Source organism: Desmodus rotundus, chromosome 4, assembly GCF_022682495.2.
Source record: "Desmodus rotundus isolate HL8 chromosome 4, HLdesRot8A.1, whole genome shotgun sequence".
Taxonomy (NCBI): domain Eukaryota; kingdom Metazoa; phylum Chordata; class Mammalia; order Chiroptera; family Phyllostomidae; genus Desmodus; species Desmodus rotundus.
Window position 1 is genome coordinate 25,105,052 of NC_071390.1, and position 24,885 is coordinate 25,129,936.

Below are 24,885 nucleotides of genomic sequence, written 5' to 3' on the forward strand. Positions count from 1 at the left end.
CAGGACTGGATCATGATAAGATAAACAATCGGAACAGACCAATCACTAGGAAGGAGAATGATTCCGTAATCAAAAAATTGTCAATAAACAAGAGCCGAGGACTACCAGATGGCTTCCCTTTGGTTAAATTCTACGAAACATTCAAAGAATACCAATCGTTCTCAAACTCTACCAAAAAATACAAGAGAAAGGAATTCTTCCAAATTCATTTCAAAAGGCTAGCATTACCCTGGTACCGAAACCAGATGAAGATGCCACAAGAAAAGAAAATTACAGGCCAATATCCCTTATGAACAAATTCAAAACCCTCAACAAAATACAGATGACCCATAACAACACAGGGTTTGTGGAGCTGACCACCCATGAAGTTGAAAATCAACATACAACTTTTCATTCCCCCAAAACTGAACTATTGATAGACTACTGTTGGCCACAGCCTTGCTAGTAATATAGTCAATTAATACATACTTTGTACTATGTGTTATGTGTTGTATTCTTGCAATAAAGTTAAACTACAGAAAAGAAAATGTAATTAAAAAAATCATAAGGAACCCTGGCTGGTGTAACTCAGTGGATTGAGCGCAGGCTGCAAACCAAATGGTTGCCAGTTCGATTCACAAGAGGGGTTTACTGCTGGGATGTGAAGATGGTTCACAATTAGCAAATCAGTCAATGTGATATACCACAATAACAAAACGAAGGATAACAATCATGATCATCTCAACAGATGCAGAAAAAGCATTCGACAATATTCAACATCCATTTATGATAAAAACTCTTATTAAAGTGGGTAAGGGACAGACTATTACCATCTAGGCAATATGGTATAGCTATTGTTTCTTGGCTAAAAGCCTGTACAACATGTTCCTATACAGAAGAACAGGCAATTAATCAAACACAAGAGAAAATGATGCAGTCAAGAATGAGATAAACACAAGATGCATGAAGATGTATGAGGATGTTGCCAGGTTAACACAGCACACTGTTTTACAGCAAACTTCTTTTTATAAATAGAAAGAGTACACTCTAAAATAATAATAGAAAGTACAGCATAGTAAATACATAAACTGTAACAGTTGTTTGTTAGGTATTATATACTGTACATAACTGTATATGCTGTACTTTTATACAGCTGGTGGTGAAGTTTGTTTATACCAGCATCACCACAAACACATAATGCATTTCACTACAACATTATAACAGCTAGGACATCACCAGGCAACAGAAATTTTTCAGCTCGATTTTAATATCATAAGACTGCCGTCATATACGCTGGTCCTTCATTGACTGAAACATCATTTTGTGGCACACAACGGTATTATTGGTCCTACCCAGAGCAATGGGGGGAAAAAAGCATCCAAATGGGAAAGAGGTAAAACTGTCACTGTTTGCAGATAACATACTACACAGGAAAACCTAAAGAATCCACCAAAAAATTGTTAGGATAAACGAACTCAGTAAAGTTGCAGGATACAAAACCAATATACAAAAAATCTGCTGCATTCCCACACACTAATAACAAACTATTTCTGAGTCTGAAGAAACAATTCCATTTACAACTGCATCAAAAAGAATAAAAGCCCTGGGCAGTAGGGTTGTTGGTTTTAGCGTCATCCCACAGATCAAAAGATCACTGTTAGATACCAGGTTGGGGCTCATATGAGAAGGCAACCAATCAATGTTTCTGTTTCTGTTTCTTTTTCTGCCTCCCTTCCTCTCTCTCTGTAAGTAATGAAAAATATGTCCTCATGTGAGGATTAAAAAAAAAAGAACACCCAAAAATTAACCAAGGAGGTGAAAGACCCATATATTGAAGACTGTAAGACATTAATGAAAAAAAAAAATAAAGACACAAATAAACAGAAAGATATTCTTTGCTCATGGACTGGGAGAATTGATATTGTTAAAATGTCTATAACTACCCAAAGCAATATAAGAATTCAATGCAATCCCTATCAAAAGTCCAATAAGCATTTTTCACAAAAAATAAACAATCCTCAATATTTTATGGAATGATAAAAGACCCTGAATAACTAAAGCAATCTTGTGAAAGAAGAATAAAACTGGGGTCATTATACTTCCTGATTTCAAACCAGACTACAAAGCTTTCGTAATTAAAACAGTATGGTATTGGCATGAAAACAGATACATAGGTCAATGGAACAGAAAGAACAGAAATAAACTTAAGGAGGCACTGGCTAGGTAGCTCAGTTGATTAGAGCATCCTCCCAATACACCAAGGCTGCTGGTTCAATTCCAGCCAGAGCACATACAAGAATCAACCAATGAATGTGTAAATAAATGGAAAAACATATCAATGTTTGTCTCTGTCTCTCTCTTTCCCTTCCTCTTTCTAAAATCAATAAATAAAAATGAAAAAAGAAATAAACTTACAACACATATATGGCTAATTAATTTGTGACAAAGAAGCCAAGAATATAAAATCTGGAAAGGACAGTGTCTTCAATAAATGTTGTTAGGAAAATTGGACATCCACATGCAAAAGAATGAAACTGAACCACTGCCTTAAACTATACACAAAAATTATCTCAAAATAAATTAAAACTTAAAACACAACACCTGAAATTATAAAACTCCTAGAAGAAAACATAGACGGTAAGTCCTTTGATAAAGGTCTTGGCCATGATTTTTTTAACTTAACACCAAAAGCAAAAGCAACAAAAGCAAAAAATAAATGGAACTACATAAAAAGCTTCTGCACAGCAAAGGATATCATCAACAAAATGAAAAGGCAATGTACAAACAGTAGAAAATACTTCCAAATGCTGTATCTGATGAGAGGTTAACACCCAAAATATAATATATAAAGAAGTCACACAACTCAATAGCAAAAAGCAAACAGTCTGATTTTAAAAATGGGCACATATCTGAACACTTTCCCCCCCCCACAAAAAGGACATACATATTGCCAACAGGTATATGAAAACATGCTCTACATCATTAATCATCAGGGAAACACAAATCAAAACCACAATGAATTGTCACCTCATACCTGTTAGAATGGCTATTACCAAAAAGACAAGACATAGTTGTTGGCAAGGGTGTGGAGAAAAGGGAACCCAGTGCAGTGTTGGTGGGAATGTCAATTAGTACAGCCACTACGGAAGACAGTGTGAAGGTTCCTCAAAAAATTAAAAATAGAACTTTTCAACAGTGAAAAATTTCTCAAATTATACTTAGAAGGCTCTCTAAGACCTTATTTTACAGATAAGAAAACCAAAATGCAGAGAGATTAAGTAATGTACTTGCTCAAACCATACAGCCATAGTCACACTTATACCAGAACCTAGTGCTCCTGCCCCATGAGTTTTCCCACTCCACTCTCTGCCTAAGACAGAAGTGTTTTTTCTACCTAAGGAAAAACCCTAACACTTTTTACCTAAGAAAAAAAACATGTAGTATTTCTTGGTTGGCAAAACAAACAAATAAGCAAAGCCCTGACCCGTGGCTCAGTTGGTTGGACATCGTCCTACAAAGTGAAAGGTCATCGGGCTGATTTCCTGTCAGGGCACATGCCTGGGTTGAGACTTCAGTCCCCAGTTGAGGTACATATGAGAGGCAACCAATTCATGGTCTCTCTCACATCAATGTTTCTCGCCCTTTCTTTCTCCTTCCCTTCCCCCCCTCTAAAAAAAAATCATTTTTTGCCACTTTATCCTACAGAATGTCCTAATACAATGTTAACAATATGTAAGTTGTCATCACCTAAACCATTATACAGAGAACTTGTAAATATGTTTTAAATAGACCAAACACAGTACAATTTAAATTCCAGAGAAAACAATCATTGTTCTATATTACAAAAATACTGAGAAAATGTTATTATTTTAGGAGGATATACAAAGAACAAATTTTATGAATCAGCTTCGACATTTTTTATGTGATCTATTATTTATTAAGCAAAGATCAAGTTCTTCACCTTTCAGTCAATTCTTACAACTCACCTACACAATATTTACTATTAACACTATTACATAAGAATAAACTAAAATTAGCTCTCTCTAAATAAACTCCATAGCTGGTACAATGTTAAGATAAAATTTGTACCCAGGTCTGCCTAAATCAAAGGAACGTTTTACGGTTATTATATGCAAATGTTTCCAAAATGGGCCTCAGAATGTGGTTAAACTGTTGGAGTACTGATGAAGATGAATTAAACTTCTGAATGCAGAGTACCTTCAGCAACTTCTTCCATTCTATCAAGATACAATCTTTCCCCAAATATAAATCTTGGAAACTGGGTCTCTAATGAGTTTCCCTGGTAGAGAACATTTTACATGTGTTATCACAACATTTCTGGGGAGAAATTCAGTGTGACTTGGTGACTCTATTGGGAGAGTACTCTTGGAAGCTTGTGCTTGGTTTCCTTTGGACTTTACCCATGTGCCTTTTTCCTCTGCTTATTTTGCTTTGCACCCTTTCACTGTAGTAAATCACAGCCATGAGTATAACTTAAAAAAAAAAATACAATCTTTAAAGGGTCCACTAGTCAGGTTAATATTTGAAAAGCACGCAAATTCAGGTCTAAAATTATTTTTGTACATTATGTGTTTTCTCTAGAAGTTCATCAAACGCTCTTCATGTAACTTGGTGTTTAAAAAAAAAATGCAAATAGAAGAACCAATGCTTAACTTCAAGAAAGACTGCATCTCAAGTTGTCTTAAAACTCACAGACAAAAGCCAAAAGAGACCAAAACAAAGTTTTATGGACTCAGTCATTCTTATCTCCATGAGCTTCTAAAGGCATCTGTTTCCCCAGACTAAAATACATATGTATTTTAAGTGAATTTAAAAAGTTCATATTAAATTTTTAAAATATGAATTAAAAAATTAATTCAGCTTATTTCTTAATTTGATGTATTTTCAAACATATTTTTAAGTGCATAAAAAAAGAAAAAATAAGCGATGAAATACATAGAGTAGGGAAGGATGATAAATGAAAAGCTGCACTATGTATTAAAAGCAAGTTACTCATTCCTGAAAGAACATTCTTGGCAGAATCCTAGGCTGCATTAGTGGACCAACTATCTGAAGATCCTGTATATTCTGCCATCTGACAGCAAGCATCTTTTCAGCATCAACTTTTAAAGGGTGCTGCTTATTTCATAACACATTCAAATATAATAGCAACAATATCATTACTATCACTGCTTATACTTCTGTTCTTAAGTCACAGGAATGAGACATTAGCAGCAGCATAATTTGACAACAGATCCTTCCTATTTCTTAATATGGTCTTTATTCTTTACCTTCTTTTCTACTTGTAACTGGGTATTATTAATATATTCATACTCCCCAAAATAACTGATTTCATCTGGACTATTTGATAAAGAATATCTGACAAAATATGGACTGCATGACCTAGGTACAGTGATTACTAAAAATATTTTTACCTAAACATCTTTATATAGTTTTAAGAAACAATTTCTATCACTTACTGTCCGAGAGATAATACATAAACATTTATCAATCATTTAACGAGAACTTTCCATTTTTTCCAAAATAAAGTGTAAGTCTTCAAGAAAAAAAAAACAAAAGGCAAAAAAATTGTCTAAGTGATCAACATCTCTGGTCCCTTGTCCTTATCTACAATGCCAAGTTTATTTATTATCAATGTAACTATAATACTCTTCCCCATCAATTTACATTCTCTTGCTTATAAAAGATCAAAATCTGGGAATAATTCAGTTTTCTTAATAGTTTAACAGCCTTGACCAAAAAAACTCACTCAGGTTGGACTGTCACCTACGTGGCCTACTCTTTTTCTAGAAAAATTAAGTCCCACAAAAATTTGCAGCTCCTGATAATATCTACCTAAAATCTTCTCACTAATGTGGAAAATTCTACTTTATCTTCTCTATCTTTACCCTTGTTTTTCCCCAATAAAATCTTTGATTTTGGACATGTTATATAAAATTAAATGGAAGTTCTCTGCCTAAGGAGAAAGGGGCCAACAGAAATGTTATTTTTTGACAAGATTGTACATTGGTAACCATAAGCTACGAGTCTTAAAACCGTTTTCAGGAGATATAAGTGAATTTCTGATTCTACGTATATTTGTTTTAACATGACAAAATCTATTTTAATAAATATGCCAAGTGGAAATATATATATAGTATATATACACACAAATAAACCTTGGTTGTACAAGTCCCACATGGAAAATAGCTTTATCACTTTTACCATACACATTTTTCTTTTAAAAAGTTAATACACGGGGGAGAGGGGCATAAGGGGACTAAACAGTAATGGAAAAAATAAAAATATGCTTTTTAAAAAAAGTCAATACACCAAAATCCCAGTACTCTCCAAAAACTGTTAGAAATTAATCTGTATTATTATTTTTTAAAGACATTATTTATTTTTAGAGAGAGGGGAAGGGAAGGAGAAAGAGAGGGAGAGAAACATCTGCGTGTAAGAGGTACATTGATCGGGTTGCCTCTCGTGTGCCCCCAACTGTGGACCTAGCCTGGAACCCAGGCATGTGTCCTAACTGGGAATAGAACCAGCGATCTGTCGTTTCACAGGCTGGCGCTCAATACACTGAGCCACACCAGCCAGGGCTATCTCATTATTTCTATCTTGATGTATTTTCTTTCCAGTACAGAAGCTAGATCTAGATACAGATCTAACATAGTATCATACAAATATTATTGAAGATAATTATGAGGTTTCCAATAGGTAAACAATAAGTAAAATTCGAGTACAATGACCACTGAACATCGATGATATAGTAACTAAACCATTTTTAAAGATGTATTAGTTATATTTAACACTCACCAAAAAATTACCAGATTAAAAGTTTTTTCAAGAACTATTCCCAAAGATTTATAGACTTCTTAATGCCCTTTCATAATTAAAGCTTCATTTTATTGTGATCAGATAAGCTAATCAATGCCCACTTACAGAAGTTAAACTTCATCAGCTTTCTTACTAGCTCAATGAAAATTCACATAACCTAATATAATCATAAGTATTTATATCATTAATCATTCAATTAAAAAGCCACATTTCAATATAGGGACATAGGCACAAACATTTAAGTTTCTCTTTCTTTTTATTCTTAAGTAAGGAGTTTTTCATTTTATTTTGATGGGAAGTTCTTATTACCTTTGTCACAACTCCTTTCTGTATCTACTAATGAAGCACTTTGTCTAAGATCAGTGATGTTTGAAATTACAAAAACAGTGTATCATTTTCAAAATTTGCCAAATTGCTCCTTCTCCTTCTCAGCAATTATACACTACTCAGCAACTTCTTTTCCATCCTATATTTTAAAGTATTCATTGCCAACTGCACCAAATCTAAGTCACAGTAAGAAGGTCAGAATTGAGAAGGCACTTGGCTAAAATCCAGGAATCCTGAATCCTGAATCCTGACCTCAATCTGCTTTAGGCTGGTTGTCTTTTCACCCCTACTTGACGTCTCTGGGAAGGATATGAATAGAAGAAAAGGCCAGGCACCCACACACTGTTACTATAAAGCTTTTGTTACCAACTTCAAAGTCCCCTGTGAACTAGGCTGGTCTGCATGGAAGGCTCACCAGGCTTAAGGCGAATCACTTGGATATCCTTAGCTGTGTTTCCTCTTATAATCCTATGCTCAAATCTCAGCCAATGGTGAAGAAAGGCCAGTCTAGCAACATATGAAGGAAAACTAAGCCAGTGGAAACATTCAGCTCAGAAACCCATTTACCTCTGAATACCACAAACAAAACTTAAAAAATCAAAAAGAAAAAGGAAAGACAAAACAGGGCTGTAACAATGAAGAAATGGGGGCAAGGCATTCTGGGTAAGGAAATTTAAAGGGTAATTATGGTACCATTAATGGTTAAGATTATAGGTAGAGAAACCAGAATTCTTTAATGTAACATAAATCAAGTAAGAAATCAATAGTTGGAAACAAAGAAGGAAGGGGCAATTTGGTAAAACCAAACAGTAAAGTGTAAAAGAGGGGTGTTGCTTTAATGTTTAAGATTAAAGGGCAAAGGTTTTATTTAGAATTTCAATCCCAGGTGTACCACTCTTTAGCTGAGTGACCATTAATGAATCTTTCCAAATCTGTTTCTCCACCTGTAAAACAGATATTAACATCAGAGGGCTCTTTTCTGGCACATAGTAAATGCTGAATATTTGGTAGCTTTTAATAAACATTAGTAAAACAAAACAAAAACATGTCTTGTCATATTTAGATATCTCATTTCTTTAAATTTATGACCACTTGATGAAGATGGGATGTAGGAAGTATTACAGCTTTGGCTGGCATGGCTCAGTGGACTGAGGGCCAGCCTACAAACCAAAGTGTCACCAGTTCTATTCCCAGTCAGGGCACCTGCCTGGGTTGCAGGCCAGGTCCCCAGTAGGGGGTACACAAGAGGCACATTGATGTTTCTCTCCCTCTGTCCTTCCCTTCCCTTCTCTAAAAATAAGTAAATAAAACCTTTAAAAAGAAAGTACTATACAAAAGATTGTAAAAAAAAAATTCAATACTAAATATTATGTCTGAGATTTGCTACAAAATAATCCAATGGGAATGAAACAATGGCCATTAGTTGATAGAGCTGGGTGTTCACTATACTACTGTATTTCTGTGTTTGTTTGAAGTTTTCCTAAATGAAAGATTTTTAAAAACTTCTTTCCCTTTAATTAATATGGTTGGACAAGAAAACAAGTTCTAGCATCACTTCTACCTCTGACAGATCATGAATCTAAAAGATGGAGAGAAAGGTAAATGAGAACATGAGACTATCCAGTAGGTAGGTATAGAGAAAAATACCTACAAATAACATGCTAAACATACCTACATTGATTGGGAGGAAGGAACGTATTCAGGTAAAGGCTGACAAATACCCACGGATCAGGGACAGTTAAAAATAAAAAGTGAAAAACAAGAGAGTATCAAACAGAATATAGGCATGTCTTAACAGAGTCAACAATTCCTTCATCTACATATTCTACACTTATTTTTAAAAGATTTTCATTTATTTATTTTTAGAGAGAGGAGAAAGGAGAGAGAGAGGAAGAGAAGCATCAATCTGAAAGAGACCCATCTATTGGTTGCCTCTCACTTGTGTCCCGTGCCCCAGCTGGGGACTGAATTCACATCCCAGGCATGTGCCCTGACCAGGAATTGAACCAGCAACCTCTTGCCTTGCAGGATGACGCCCAAAAACTCAGCCACATCAGTCAGGGCTACACTTATTTTTTAAGTTTGTATAAACCAGTAGTTCTAAATGTATTAGTAGAGCATGTATTTATATTAAATCAGATGTGAATTCTGTTGTAAAATGGAATATATTTCTTTGCGGTAAATTCATATTTTCACATGTGGAATTTTCTTTTACCAAGCAAGATACACCCTGGAGATCCTTTTTAAATGTTTTTCTTCCTCATTATTTTGTGAACTTAGGAGATGGAGAACATATCTTCACCCTCTGAAAACCTCTAAAGAGTCAACTAATAAGAGAAATGTACACAGTAATCATTTATTAATACTGACCATGATAAAATAAACTGATTCAGACTTCGTGAAAAATAAGTTAATTGTGAGACTATGTTAACAGTCACAGACTATTGAGTACTACCGATGAGAATGAAAATGTTCTTCATACAAGTTTTCCCAAAAATTCCCAGGGAAAAAATATTGATGTTCACATCTTATAAACCAAAAACTAAGTCTCGATGTAAATAATCTTTAACAGAGAGAGAAAATTAATACTATGTAATTTCATACAGCAACTGGAGCAAGTTAAATTAAGTTTGCTTCTGGAAGAGTTCAGTTGTGTTCTATTTTTACCCCAGAAGTAAATGTTTCAAACATTAAAATATCACACAATTATTATAATCTGTCAGGTACCTGGGTTTTATTAACTGCAAACAAAAATGTACTCTTAAATTTTAAAAATACTGCTACTGTATACAGTTGCCTCCTATTCAAACTTAAAAAGAGAATAGATTGAGACAAAACATCTTTATAGCATAAAGGTACCCTTCCTTACCCAAACCTTTATTTCCTATCCAAAATTCAGTCCTAGAACAGATTGCAATAATGTGGTTTACCATGCTATGAACTTGATATGTGAACTGTCACTATGGAAAAGCAGGAATTTAGAAGATTTGGATAGCAAAGTTGTTATAAACTCCATCAAGTAACTAGCAATTTTATTCACAGGAAAGGGTGTTTAAGAAAGCTTTTCCTGAGTAATTCTAGTTCATTCCAATCACTTCACTACCATATCCATGATTCCCTTCACAAGATACAGCAGGCCCTTGAATAATGTTTCCTTCAGCATCATTTCATTAGGATGTTGATGAGATGCCACAGGAACTTAACTCTTTGTTTATATCAATTAGCCTATGGTAAAAATGGTGTCAATGTATATCATTTCACTTAAAGTCGAAAAACTTACTGACAAGTGAAGGCTGACTGTATATTGCAGTTTATCTTCTGATCTGTAATTATGCTCAAATTGAGGGCATGATGAGAAAAAACATATGCAAATCATGTATGTACTGATGTGGGTCTAATATCAAGAAAATAAATAAATAAATAAATAAATAAACCCTTAGACTCAACAATAAAAAGACAACTAAATCAATTTAAAAATGGGCTAGGGATCTGAACAGACATTTCTCTCAAGATATACAAACGGTCAGCAAGCCTATGAAAAGATGATCAATGTCACCTGTCATTATATGCAAACCAAAATTACAATGAGATATCATACCTACCTACTTGGATAGCTATAACCAAAAAGACAGACAATTAACAAGTATTAGTAAGAGTGTGGGGAAACTGAATCACATTGCTGGTTGGAATGTAAATTACTGCAGCCATTTGGAAAAGTTTGGCAGTTCCTCAAAAAGTTAAAATACAGTTATTATATAACCCAGCAATTGCACTCCTAGGCACATACCCAAGAGAAGTGAAAGCCAATGTCCACATAAACAATGCTGCTAATGTTCACAGTAGTATTATTTGTGACAGGCAAAAAATAGAGATAACTCAAATGTCTGTCAACTGATCACTGGATAAACAAAATGCAGTAAGTTCATACAATGCAATATTATTTAGCCACTAAAAGCAATGAAGTGCTGATACATGCTACAACATGGATGGATCCTGAAAACAAGCTAAGAAACCAGACCCAAAAGGCCACATACTGTATGATTATATTTATATGAAATGTTCAAAATAGGCAAATCCATAGAAACAGAAAGATTAAGGGTCCTAAGAGGAATGGGAAATGACTATTAATGGGTATGGGTTGCTTTGGGGGGTAATGAAAGTGTTCTGGAATTAGAGAGTGAGGTTTGCACAACCTTGTGAATAAATTTAAAACCACTGCACTGTATACTTTAAAAGGGTGAAATTTATGGTTTGTAAATAATATGTAGTTTTAAAAAAATATTCAGGGTATGGATCACTGTACTTGGATACTTCTCACATACAACAGATAGTAAATAAAATGAGCTAATAGTTCACAATTGAATTATCCCCAAAACAATGGGCAAGTGTAGGAGTAGTTTAAAAATATTTGCAAATAGAGTACGAGATAATTTGGAGAGTAGTGGTGGTAAGTTTTTAACTTGAAACTACAAAAAAAATTCATATCTACCCAATATCCAGACTCCATACAGCAGATAAGCAGATATAAATAAAATAAGAGTCAACAGAGAAGTTCAGAGAGACAGCAAAACAAATCAAGCCTCATTTACTGGGCTTTTAGGACCAGCTGGCAAACCAGGAAAGAAAGCCAATCTCATTATTTTATATATACCTTTATTTGCCACAGAAAATACTTTTCAAATGTTTCTAAATACCAAATGCAACCTCTAAGGATGAAAATTTGTCAATACTAATGATACTCAAAGAATTAATATGTAACTGATTTTAGGAAATCCCAAAAATAGGTTTTGTACAATGGAATAATGTACGGCCTCCAAATGAGCTTACTTAGAAGAGACACTGTTGTGGATGACAATATTGTCCCTGTAAAAGTGTTTTTAAAAAACAACCCGTGTCACTGCTATAGAGTTCCACAATAGAATCCTTAAATAAAGGAAACATTCCTTCCCTGAGCTAAGGAGCAAGATGTACTGCAAACTGCAAGTTGCCTAACCAAAGACACTCCATTTTTTAACCTGCATTAGAAAATCCTACAACCTACTTTTACAAACATATTACTTATATACGTCCCCTACATGAATCATGGATTATAGTTTAAATAGATATTCTTGTCCTTTTCCACTTCTGCTTGTTTGTTTTTCGTGACAGGAATACCTTTTCCATATTCATCAAAATGAAGCAAAAATGTGCCACATTCTTCTTGAAGCCTTCCTTCATTATCAGAAGGCATTTCTTTCATTTCTAAAAACCCCTAGCATTTGCCTGCACCATGGTAAGGCACATTTTGCCCTGTGCTATAACTAAATACACTATATTTTCTCTATGGACTAAAAAGTTCCTGAAGGTTAAGACAACTTCCCCAATATCTCTGCTTGCCCACAGTACCTGGTAAAAAGCAGATGCTTAATAAATATTTAACTGAAGTACTTACCTAACTGCCTTTCCTTCCTAAAAATAGCACTACTAAACAAGTGATTAGGCAAGTACTCAGAAATGGCAAATCCCCATGGACACTGAACACTTAATTCTCACTTTGTAAAAAAAATTCAGGTCATCCTGTGTAGTCCCATAAGACTAAAAGGGGGGGGGGGGCACATTATTCAGATGCTTCCTAGAATTGCTCCAGCTACAAGCACATTGGAGGGAATTAGGCCAGTTTGAAATAATAATTCTGTATAAGTCAAAGAGATTCATCCTGCTATCCTTCAGCCAAGCTAGAGCTAAGCTGAAATCACTTTTCCCTAATTGGGAAGAGCTTGTTGAGAATACAGCAAGAATGAGGAGCAACCAAGCAATAGGTTACATCACACCAGACAGCATAGAGCGCCTCAATCTGAACTGATCATCCTTGTTCCAGCGGATGCCTCAATAATCACCTGTAGACCAAATATGCATCTTGACTGTAATCACTGTCTGAACCTGCTCCTAACTCCAACTCAAATAAAACCTGGGAAACACCAACACTTCTACCTCCACAGTCGTACCCTGTCCCCCTCCCCCTTAAAAAAAATAGAAGGGAGAAATCCACTTCAGAAACAAGAATTCATTTTTAATCCTATAACTGCTGTAAGATAAATATAGAAACCAAATGACCCCAAAGTGTTAACATAATCAGTCAACAGAATCAAATAGAAGGTTAACTGTTCAAAACAAATCCCGTTAAAATAAAAGAGAAATTATTACATCAGCTGTTAGTGACAAACAATATGCGTAGTTGTCTTTTGGACTGTAAGGATCATTGCCAGCCCTTTTAAACACAGAAAGTTACCAATACAGTTGATTTTCTTGTAACTTTCCTCTTAAATTACATACAGGGTGGGGCAAAAATAGGTTTATAGTTGTTCATATGGAAAATAAGAAGAATAAATGCTTTCACATGAAAATAATAAACAAATAGTAAGAATAAATGCTTTCACATACAAGTGTAAACCTCTTCTGCCACACCCTGTATAGTAAAGAGAATATATGAGACCCAAATGATTTTAGTTGGGAGACTATCAACTATATAACACTGTTCAGATTAAAATACTGCTCTGCACTCTGGACTCTTAACATCTCCTGAACTTTACTACCTTGAAAATAGAAATTTGAAGTTAAAAGTATGCTTTAAAAAAACTGATCACCAGATTAATATCCTCCTTCAAAAATAACCTAAAGTTTGATATTGAATTCAGGTATTTACAGAAGAATTTATTAGTCATTTTTTAAAAAACCCTTGTCAAGTAGCAGTAAACTAACCACTAACACTAGTAACTACTGATAAAAAGGGGGCCTGAGGCAGAAGGCTAGGATTCAAAGCAAACAGAATTAAAATAAGATAAACAACTCATTACAACCATCAAAAGTAAAAGCAACAGTAACTTAAGAAATGTACAGGATTATGGTCATTAACTTCAAAATCATTTAAAAACAAAAAAGCCCTACTAAAAGAACCCAATCACTAAAAAGTGAAGCAAATACAAAAACTAAGAATTCTTCCAAATAATTTTAGAATTTTGTATTAATTTACAATCCTGCAAACTCATTAATTTCATTCCTTCTCAAAACCTTCTAAATGCCTTTTATAAGCTCTCTTATATGATGATTACAAATAGTACATAATTCGAAAAGCGCTTAGGCAGATGTAACATTTCAGCAAGTGTGTGATAGGTCTGAAAGAATAAAACAAGCGGAGACAGAGCAGAGTAAATGATAACTGACAAACCAAAGGCTGATTCCTGGGGCAGAGCTGGGCTTGGATTGGCAGGAGGGAAATTTTAAAATATACCCACCAGACAAATTATAACAAAAACCTGATTCATGCCTTTAGTATTTACACAAGCCTATGTTTTGAAATGTACTTTTAACCTTTGGACAACCAAAGTGATATCAGATACCTCAGAGCATTGTTGCTGATATATTAATTTTCATGTTATACCGTCTGAATCTTCAACAAAATCCACATACGTTTTCATAATGGAACTGCAGAGATGGAAAGACTCATATCCTCTAAGTAAAGATTACCCTATTTTTGACTTGTTTAAAGTTTCAGTTTTGCTTTATAACCCATTATAGAAAACATCCCTTGTGGGACATTGTAAAGGGCATACCCTCCTGTCAAGCCAGAAAGCTCAAACACAAAGACACTGAGCGAACCAAGTGCTGTAATTCTTCCAAACTGAGCCTCTCCAACACCCCCTCACCCTTCCCCCCAACAGATATGTCTATTAAATCAGTGTCTGTTCTCCCCCTCGCACAACAAAGAGAACTTCTCACCGCATGAAATTGCCGCTGAATGGACACCAGAAAGCAGGATTTGCATAATTCTTCCAACGAAACCCTGTCGGGAAGGAGGGGACGAGGGGCCCAAGCGAACGGATAGAATCTCCTGGATTCTGTCGGGGAAGACCTGGTTCCTAAGAGTACTCCCCACGGGTGGGGTCGGGGCTGGAATTCTGGGCCTCCCCGAGGACTGGGCGTGGGGGACGAAGGACGACGAGAGAGCATTTCCCCACACATGAGCAGCACCGAAGCAAAGACGGGGAAATAACAATACTGAAGGACAGGAGAGTCAGACACAAGGATGCACTGGGGCTAGGGAGCGGCGGGCGGAGCGGAGACACCACACGGGCCACTTACTTTTTGGAGGGGGGTTAAATATATGAGTTAAGCCCTTATGGTCCCGCCGGCCGCCGCACAGAGGGAAACGGGACCTTGGGAGAGAAAAACAGACAAAACACACAGTGTGAGAGGCGCAGCTCGGCCGCCCGGCCCCTCCCGGGGCGCCCCGGTCCACACTGCCTCCTGCCCGCGGGGGGAAAAGCCACCCCGGGGCGGCCCAAGGTCTGGGAGGCGGGAGGAGAACGAGGCTCTCGGCGAGGCGGCGGCTCCGGCAAATCCCCCGGGAGGCGACAAGAGCGACTAGTCTTCTCGGTCGGACCCGGTCCCACCCCCCTTCCTCCCCGCCGCGCACACAACCAAACACAAATACACACACCGACCCGAGCGTCGAGGATTAACTCCCCGGCCGCCACCACCGCCGCCCCGCTGAGGAAGTGCAGCCGCTGCCCCCCGCGGCCATGACACCCCACTTGGCTCGGTCAGGCGGACCCCGGGCCTGTGACAGCTCCGGCTCCCTCCGCCCCCATCTCCACCTCACGCCTCGCACGCGCCCGAGCGCCCGCCAGCCCGCCGCGCGTGCACGTGGGCCCGGGGACGCGCGCCGATGCCGCGCGTGGGGGAGGGGCGGCGCGGAATGGGGAAGGCGCCCGAGAGCGCGGAGGATGGGACCGAGCGGCTGCCCAGCACGCCCGGACCCGCGCTGGGCTCTGCGGGGCCCACGGCAGCGCCCACCCGTCAAGTGGCAGAGCTGCGGGGCGAGTCTCCACAGTAAACCGGCGGCGGCGCCCGGCAGCCGAAGCAGAGGAGGCGGAAAGGTTGGGGAGACAGGCTCTCCGCCCGAGAGCCCGCCCCGGGAAGGGTGCGCGGAGGGGAGGGGCCGGTGCGCGCGCTCAGGCCGGAGCCCAGGAGAGCCCGCCCGGAGGTCGCGCGCGCCCGCACTCCGGGGGGTGGGGGAGGGGGGGACGCCCGAGCCAAAGAGGGCGGGCGGGCCGGAGGAGCAATTGCCTCTGCCCCGGCTCCCTCCCCACGTCCGGGGCGACCGGCGGCGGGCTGGCCCAAAGGCCTGAGGCGGCCGGGAGAGGATCTCACCTACACAGTGAATGAGCTTGTGGCGCCACGAGTCCAGTTCTTGCCGAAAGCCGCGTCTCTCAGCGGAGCATTGCTGCCGCCTACACACCCTCGCCATCTTCTGCCGCCCTCCCGGCCCTGCCTCCGCCGCGGCCCCGCGCACGCCCAGACGCGTCGCCCGGGGCCGCGCACGCACCCGCGGCCTGGGCGTCGCACCTCCCGCCGGGGGCGACGCGGGGGCAGGGTCGGTCTCACCTCCCGGTGGCCCAGTCTTGGCCCAGGGGGCGACCGGGGTGCGCACTCTCCCTTCTCACAGCGCCGCGCAGCCGGCCAGACTGCGGTCCCCTCAATCCTTCGCCGTGTCTGCCGCCTCCTCTGGCCGCCCAGGAAGGTGCCTTCCCACGGCCGGAGCTCAGCCCCTCCGACTCCGCGCTGCCGCCGCCGCCCTGTCCCCCAAGGCCACGGCTGCCCCTTCCTTTCCCTTACCGAGGCTTTTTGTTTCTTAAACCAGTCCCATTTATCACTTCCAACCTGCCTATCGCTGGGCACCAACTGTTGCAAGTTCCGTGGAAACTGGTCCTCTGAACTCCGTCGAAACTGCTCCTCCCAGGAGTCTGTTTTATAAGCAGAATTAAGCCCGATACCCGTGGAGGCACGGAGCCCTAAAGTTTTAAAAAGTGAACAGATAGATTTTATTAAGACATTAGAAGGCTTAGACAAATTCGTAAATCCAGTTAAAGTTGTAACCAAGTCGTAATTTACATAAACAAAAAACGAGGTTTCTGCTAGCAAGACTGATCATAGGTGAAATTCTCAAGTTAACACATTCAGAACCCCTTCTGTGTTGTGTGGAACGGGGTTTAAGAAAATTGTGCTAAGGTGAGAAAGACATTTCAACGAAGGCTTAACTAACAATACTTAAAGCCGAGTACTGGAAATGGTTTAATTCCGTATGTCAGAAAAGACTGGAAGAGAAATATTTTCGAAGGGGGTTATCGGGTGGAAACCTAGAATAACTCAATCACCCTGCATACAGACTACCTGTTCCATTCAAACGTGCTGATCTTAATTACTTGACTATTACTTGAAAGTGAAAGGAGAGAAGAACGAACAAAAGGGGAAAGGAGAAAAGGGGGCGGGGCGGGTGGGTAGCATACAAAACCAAAAGAAAAACAAGGGAAAATAAATCCGTCTTTACCAAATAGGCTCAGTACCCTGGGATGCTGGCCTCTTCCCCACCTTTGGGGTTTAAGATTAAGGACAGCGCATTCCTGTTTTGACATATGTAAATTTAAATTTGAAGACTTAATTTTAATTACTGTAGTAGGTAAAAACAAACTCATTACGTAAGAATTTGGCATCAGGGATCCCTTTGGTGTACTGATTAATGTCCTTTCCAAGGTAGTGGTCATGGTTCTCTGCACCACGCACTTGTGGAGTGGTGTGTCTGTTCACGAAGAGATGGACTGATTGCTTGCCCGTGTGGCTCGGTTGGTTGGAGCAACATCCCCTACAGCAAAAGGCTGAGGGTTTGATTCCCGTTCAGGGCACATACCTAGGTGGCAGGTTCACTCCCAGGTCAGGCCCTGTATGGGTGGCAGGGTGGTAACCAATCGAAGTTTCTTTCTCTTTCTTCCTCCCTCCTCCTCCCTCCCCCCTCCCTTCTTCTCTAAAACCAATAAACATATTTTTAAAAAATCTAAAACAAAAATGAGATTGACTGAGTGGGCCTCTTTGGTAGGGGTAGTCTGAGATGTGTGAATAGAAAAGCACCTTCTGCTCCCTAAATCTTAAAAATCAATGATTTTCCACAATTCTCGAAAGTCCATGATATTTCATTGGCTTAGGAGTACTGTCAATGAACAAGCTGTTAAGTCATGAAGAATTGAATTTCTGTGTACATAAAACTGTCCTGAGTGGTGAGGGGAGAGGACAAATATGAGATAAAAGATTGCTATGGACAGACATCCTGCACCTGTGTATGTAGCAGGACATCTATCATCAACCTGAAACTTCCCCTCTTCACCGCTAGGTGGTAGGCTTGAGTCTTTTGTAGATTTTAACCAAGTTTCTATGATTTTTGGAAGTGTTTCACGAAGTTTAAAATAAATGAACACCACCTAACTTTGAAATGAGTTAATAATGAATGTATTTTCCAATGACCCCATATATTTTATTTAAAAATAATCAAACCAACGGTAATACTTCCTCAACACAATCTCTTAGTCTCACAGAGATTTAAGAGAATCTTAGAGACTTCAGAGATCAACTCTAATATAAGGTATGGATTCTCTAATTTGAGGTATGGAATTTCTCAGACAAAGTGACTTGACCAAGGTTAGGTAGCTGCTCATAGAGGTAGAGCAACAAAAGCCAGAGACACGTTTCCAATTCCCAATTCATTGCCATTTCCACTACTCCACTTTAAATTGCAATTACTGCTTTACTTATTTTAAGTTGGGAACAAACATATAGTTGACCTCTTACAAAGGTCTATTTGGAAGAAAAGATTAGGGGTCAATAGTGATAATTATCAGCTACTGAATATCTACTATACCTCATATATTCAGCATTGCAACTTTATTTCATTCCATCTGAATAACGATGCCAGAGTAGGTGTTATTTTTACCTACATTTTACATTTTCCAGACTGGAGATTCAAAACTCAGAGAGGTTATGTGCCTTCAGGCAGTGTCCTAGGCACCAGGGCTCATAAATAGAAGATGAAATGAACAATCATGTACAGGGGCTGGCACATCACTAGTATGAGATGAGTATCAGTCCTTCAGTATCAGTATTAGGCCTTCCTAGCCTCTCTTCTGCTTGGCCAGTCTGCAGGAAGCCAAGATGCTTATGCAGGCTGGAGTCAATCCGTGATTGCATGAAGGGATGACAGCAATGAATTCGGCCTATGAAAACATTGTCTGAGTCATGTGCTACTGTCTTCATAGTGGGAGGTGATAGGGAGAAATGGAGCACAGAAAAGGACCATTGGAGATGGGGGTAGACTCTATCTGTGAACCATAGGATTGGTCAGTATTGCATTCTCCTTGTGTCTGATTAGTTGGAGGTAGCATCTAATAGGGAAATGACCCCAGATAAATGGGAGAATGAAGTGGATTGGGGCATTGTAAGGAAGAAAAAGCCTGCGGATATAAGACTTTTTAAAAAACATAACCAGCCCTGACCAGGGTGGCTTGGTTGGGCATCATCCCACAAAGCAAAGGGTCACCGGTTTGATTCCTAGTTAGGGCACATACCTGGTTTGTGGGTTCTGTCCCCTGTTGAGGCATGCAAGAGGCAACCAATCAATGTTTCTCTCTCAAGAGGCAACCTTTCGATATTTCTCTCTCACATCAATGTTTCTCTCCCTTTCTTTCTCTCTCCCTCCCCCTCTCTCTAAGTCTTTAAAATATATAACCAACTTCTAATGAATACCAATAAGTGACAGATACTTTTCAGAGCACTTTTCATGAATTATGTAATTTATTCCTCACAACTCTCTCAATTATCCCCATTGTATAACAGCTCATGGAGAGGTTAAGTAATTTGCCCAAGGTCACATGGGTTGTAGTAGATTTGCATTCAAACACAGCCAATTTGGAGGCAGACCCAGATCTTTAACCTTCACCCTAGTTTGCCACCTATACTTCTAAGGGGAAATGGGACCTAGAGTTAGGGACAAGACCTAGGCAAACAGAAAGGAAGCCTTGTCACTTAGTGGAACTACTCATGTAGCGGCTCTTCTTGCGCAGTGAGAGACTTCAGAGTTTTTCTTTCTCACTGTCTATCTCCTTGTGCGCCACTGGCTTAGAAACCTTTATAGCTTTACTTTAGGTTGTGTGTGAAGTTTATTTTTATTTTAAAGTTTAATGAGATATTTCAGATACTATGAAATTCACCCATTAAAGTGTACACTCTGGTGGTTTCTAGTGTATTCACAGAGGTGTGTAACTCTTCCCACAATCACTTAGAGAACATTTTTATCAGCCAGAGAGAAACTCCACATCCATCGGTAGTCATTCCCCATCTCTTCAACCCCTGGAGACAACTGATCTGCTTTCTGTCTGCAGGAATTTCCTCATTCTGGACATTTTATGTAAGTGAAATTGTACAATTTGTGGTTTTTCGTGACTGGTGGCTTTGTTTGATCTATACTGTAGCATGTGTCAATGCTTGCTTTTTAATTGCTGGATAATACCTCATCGTATGGATGTATAAAATTGTGTTTATCCCAGTTGATTGATATTTTTATTGTTTTCACTCTTTGGCTATTATAAATAATGCTATTGATATTTGTGTATAAGGTTTTGTGTGAACATACTTTTTCATGCTTTTTAAAAATATGAATATGAATATGTATTGTATCTATTTTGAAATAATTTCAAATTACAGAAAAGTTGTAAGAATTCCCATATCCCTTACATTCATTCCCCAGTTGTTAAAATTTTACCACGTCTGCTTTCACTCTCTCTCTGTATGTATTTATGTATGGTTGTTTTTCTTGTTGAGTCCTTTATGAACAATGTGTTAGAAGGCTACAGACTCAATTCCCTAGTATCGCTACGTATTCACTGTGTGTGTTCACAGAACAAAGGTATTCTCCTTCATAACCATGATATAGCCCTCCAAGTCGGGGAACCAACAGTGATACAAAACAGACCCCCATTAAAATTTCACTACCTGTCCCAACCGTATCTTTTCCTTTTCTGGTCCAAAAGCTTACACAGGAATTTACATTGAATTTAATTGTCAAGTATTAGTCTCCTTGAGTCTGGGACAATTCCTCACTCCTTTCTTGTTTTTTGTGGCATTGACAGTTTTTAAAAGAACAGACCTTTTATTCTGTAGGATGATCCTACCTGGGTCCATCCAGTGTTCCTCATAACTAGACTCAGGCCATGCATTGTGACAGGAAAACCACAAAAGTGAAGCTGGGCTCTTCTCAGTGCATCTCACTGGGGTCTCATGGTCTCAGCTTTTCACACCATGGTGATGAAAACTTTGCTTATTTGGTCAAGTGGTTTTCTCCACCATAAAATCACCTCACCGATGTTTCCCTTGTACTTGATGATTATCTTGTAGGGAGATGTTCTGAGATTATGCTAGTATCCTGTCCCTCCCTTTACCCACCAGCCTTAACATCCATGAATGACTCCTTCCCAGCCACTCATCATAACAACAGTGGTCAAATAGTGTTTTTTCTTACTCTATCACTTTCTTCTGCACTTAATAGTTAACATTCTAATGTAAGGACCAGTTTTCCCTTCTCCCCTTTTATTTATTTCTTCACCTGTTTATCTCAGTATGAACTCATGGACTTCTAATTCATTCAATGGGTTGTATTGCTGTGGTTATTTATTTTCACGTTCAAGTCATCTGAGATTTGGCCAGTGGGGGTCCCTTCAGGCTGACTTGTTTGTCCTATTGGCATGTTCCCATCATTCTATAAGCGTTTCCCTACTTTCTGGTACAACTAAACATTTTAGGCTCATTTTGTATCTTTTAACAGATATTTGACAGACTGGGAAAAGATATTTGCAACATCTAAAACCAACAAGGAATTAATATCTCAACTATATAGGGATATATTTCAAATCAAGAAAACTATGGGTAATCCAATTTAAAAATGGAAAAAAGCATAATCAGGAAATCAAAGGGTGAGAAAACCATATGGCCCACAAGCATATGAAGAAATGCTCAGTTTCACCAGCAATCAGAGAAACAGAAACTCAAACTATGAGATGAATCCCCCAATTGGCAAAGGCTGTTCAGAAGAAGGAAACCTAAGTGAGATTGTGAATGGTGGCAGCTACCCTGACAGCAGACTGGCCGTACAGGTCTGTGTACATCCCCCGATCCAGGGTCTTAGAATCTGAAACAAGAATTTAAGTTGGAGCAGTCTCTTAGGGAGATGATTCCAAGAAATACCAGTAGAGAGTGGGGAAGTGAGCCAGAAAAGAAGGAAGATAATTAAGGGTGCATTAGTAAGCAAATTACTACTGTGGGCAACTGGAGTGACTCTCTGGGGAAATCTAGAACACAGTGCCTCAGATTAATCCACCTGAAAGAGGGAACTGGGTCCTCTCAGTCACTGGTTGAGTCCAGGGAAAGAATTCATTTCCCAGACTTTGGGGGGGGAAAAAAAATAAAAAAAACTTTCCAGACCTCAGCCCACTCTGTTTATAAGCAGATCAGGCTCTAAGAGTCAGAGAAAGCCCTTGGTTATAGAGATGCTGGTACCACCAATGGAGTCTTGGTCAGCTCTATACCAAAACAGTAAGGTCTGAAGTCCCATGAGTGGGGAGGTACAAGAGAGTCTGCTCTGCCAGGTAATACTGCTCCGCCCTGGCCACCAGATGTGGGCATGAGTCATGTGTGTATGCCACTGTTATTAAGTAGAATTTTAAGTTTTTGAGATATTTTCCCCAAAGCATGCATAAATAAATAAATAAATAAATAAATAAATAAATCCCCAAATCGCCATGGAATTGACTAATTAAAATACTAGCAGTTTCAAGAATATGTAGGGATAAAATTTAAAGATCTTCAGCATTGTTTTTGATTTCTTAAAAGTATTTTTCTCTAAGCCCTTTGTATCATATTCTGTGCTGATCTGTATTTACCTGAACACATGGTATTTTGTTCATATGTTTTTTAGGGAAAAACAAACAAACAGTTCACTGTTATCTTTGTTAGGTGATTGTAAGGGGGAAAAATCACTAGAAAGGAGTTATTTATAAACTAGGTAGCAAATGAAGGTTGTTTCCATGGAAAATGTGTTTCCATTTTGAAGCCCGAAAAGGCAAAAAATGCATCTGAGTTAGGGGAAAATGAAAGTATTTAAAATCAAAGGAAGTCCTCAGGAGAAGTTTAAATAAGTTTAAAAAAGTTTGGTAAAATCACAGAAAGTACTTACATATCCTTGATGAGCTTTAGCAAAATGGGCATTTCGAAGTTTATACTTGATAATTTTCCCATCTAACAAAGATGACTGAGCTACCAGTCTAACTTGTTTTCATTTCATCTTAAAAGATTGGTTATTCAGAGCCTAACAGGTGCCAGCTACACAAACAACTGGATGACCGGCTGTGGTCAGTGAGAACCAGTGTCACTAATCATGATCAGAAGCGATACGTAAGACTCTAAGGCCAAGTCCTTTCCAAGGGTCTGAAGGTGCAAGTGCAGAGTAACTGCAGATTTAGATCAGCTTCAAGGACGGAAGCAGAACAGATAGAGCTGGGCACAGAATTCACATCTTCTCATTCCTTCTGCACTGGTCTTCCAATAGCGGCCTCGAGGAGTCTTAAATATGTTATGATACTAGACTATCATAAAGAGTTTCATCATTGTGGGTAAAGCTTATGTTCCTTGTAGATAATAAAGAAACTATTATTGTAAAAAAAATACAGACATCTTAAGTACCTATCAGTTTAGGAAAAAATCAGAGTGACACGGATTTGTGGGATAATGATAGGAGTTACAATTTATTGAATGAGGACTTAAAGCTGAGTACTGAGCTAAGCAATTTACCTTCCTTATTTTATTCAATACTTAAAACAATTCTATTAAGATAGGTACTACTTTTAATCTCATTTTAGACATGGGGAAAATAAAGCACATAGAATTTATTTTTTTGATAAAAATTAATGTCTATTAGATCATTTAATTGTTATTCTTTTACAGTTGTCCCAATTTTTCCCCCTTTGCTCTCCTCCACCCATCCCACCCCCACTCCCACAGCCACTTCCCACACTTTGTCCATGTCCATGGGTCGTTCATACATGGTCTTTGTCTAGTCCCTTCCCCTTCTTTCCACCATTATCCTCCTCCCCGCCCGCCTCTGCTCACTTTCAGTCTGTTCCATGTTTCCTACCTTACATTCACACCACGGGTAGATGGAAGAATGTGAACTCAAGAGATCAAGTAATTTGGTTTTTCTTTTTTATGTAGTACCTCACAGATCAAGGTAAATGCCTTTTCAAAAGTTCAAGCACTGGTATTTGTCACTGAAGCTATGTTATTCAGAATGTCTTATATAATTACATGTGCTTACAACTCATTATTTTGCCAGCAGCACAGGTCTATAATTTCTTCTCAAGCATTGTCTTATTGATCCAAAAGCAGTTCTTCCCAAATCAATTGAAATGCAGAAGTAACAAATTCCAAGGCACACACAGTGGGGTACTTGAAATACTGCAGATACATTACAACCTAAAAACAAAGAATGGTTCATCTATACATGGACCAGGTGACATCTCATATTCAGGGGAGGGAGAATCACACACTAAAGTGATGAATGACATCTCAATCTTTTTCTCACATTCAGTGAAAAAAGAAGGAAAGATAATCTCCACATGTTGCTTACAGTTGATGCCACCTTAACATTAAAGAAGTCCCCCTTAGAAGTCTTCTTGAAAATGACCCTGTACATCTCTCTGAAAGCTTCTGTCCTCAGTCAGATTTTTTTTCAGTCAGATTCTTCTTGACAGACACTGTTCTGCATGTACAGTGTTAATGAGGCCAATGAACTCTTGGTGTTCCAAACAGATGATGTTGCTGCGCAAA

General features: G+C 38.9%; 1 protein-coding gene across 23 annotated transcripts in view; it reads right to left on the reverse strand.

The window, feature by feature from the left end:
- Window positions 1-16,865, reverse strand: part of LCOR (ligand dependent nuclear receptor corepressor) — a 124,991-nt gene extending 108,126 nt beyond the window's left edge. For 4 of the 23 annotated variants that reach the window (XM_053922243.1, XM_053922242.1, XM_053922249.2 and 1 more), the window contains exons 1-2: window positions 16,339-16,865; window positions 15,268-15,341 (exon numbers count right to left, since the gene is read on the reverse strand). Coding sequence is in view for 6 of the 23 variants with exons in the window: in XM_053922236.1 (XP_053778211.1) it covers window positions 16,339-16,435 (97 nt within the window). In the remaining 17 variants the exon portion in view is untranslated. Of the gene's footprint in view, window positions 1-14,904; window positions 14,969-15,267; window positions 15,342-15,625; window positions 15,925-15,981; window positions 16,079-16,338 lie in introns of those variants that run through there. The other 19 variants (XM_053922240.1, XM_053922239.1, XM_053922231.1 and 16 more) reach the window with 14 other exon arrangements.
- Between the last annotated feature and the right edge of the window lie 8,020 nt (window positions 16,866-24,885).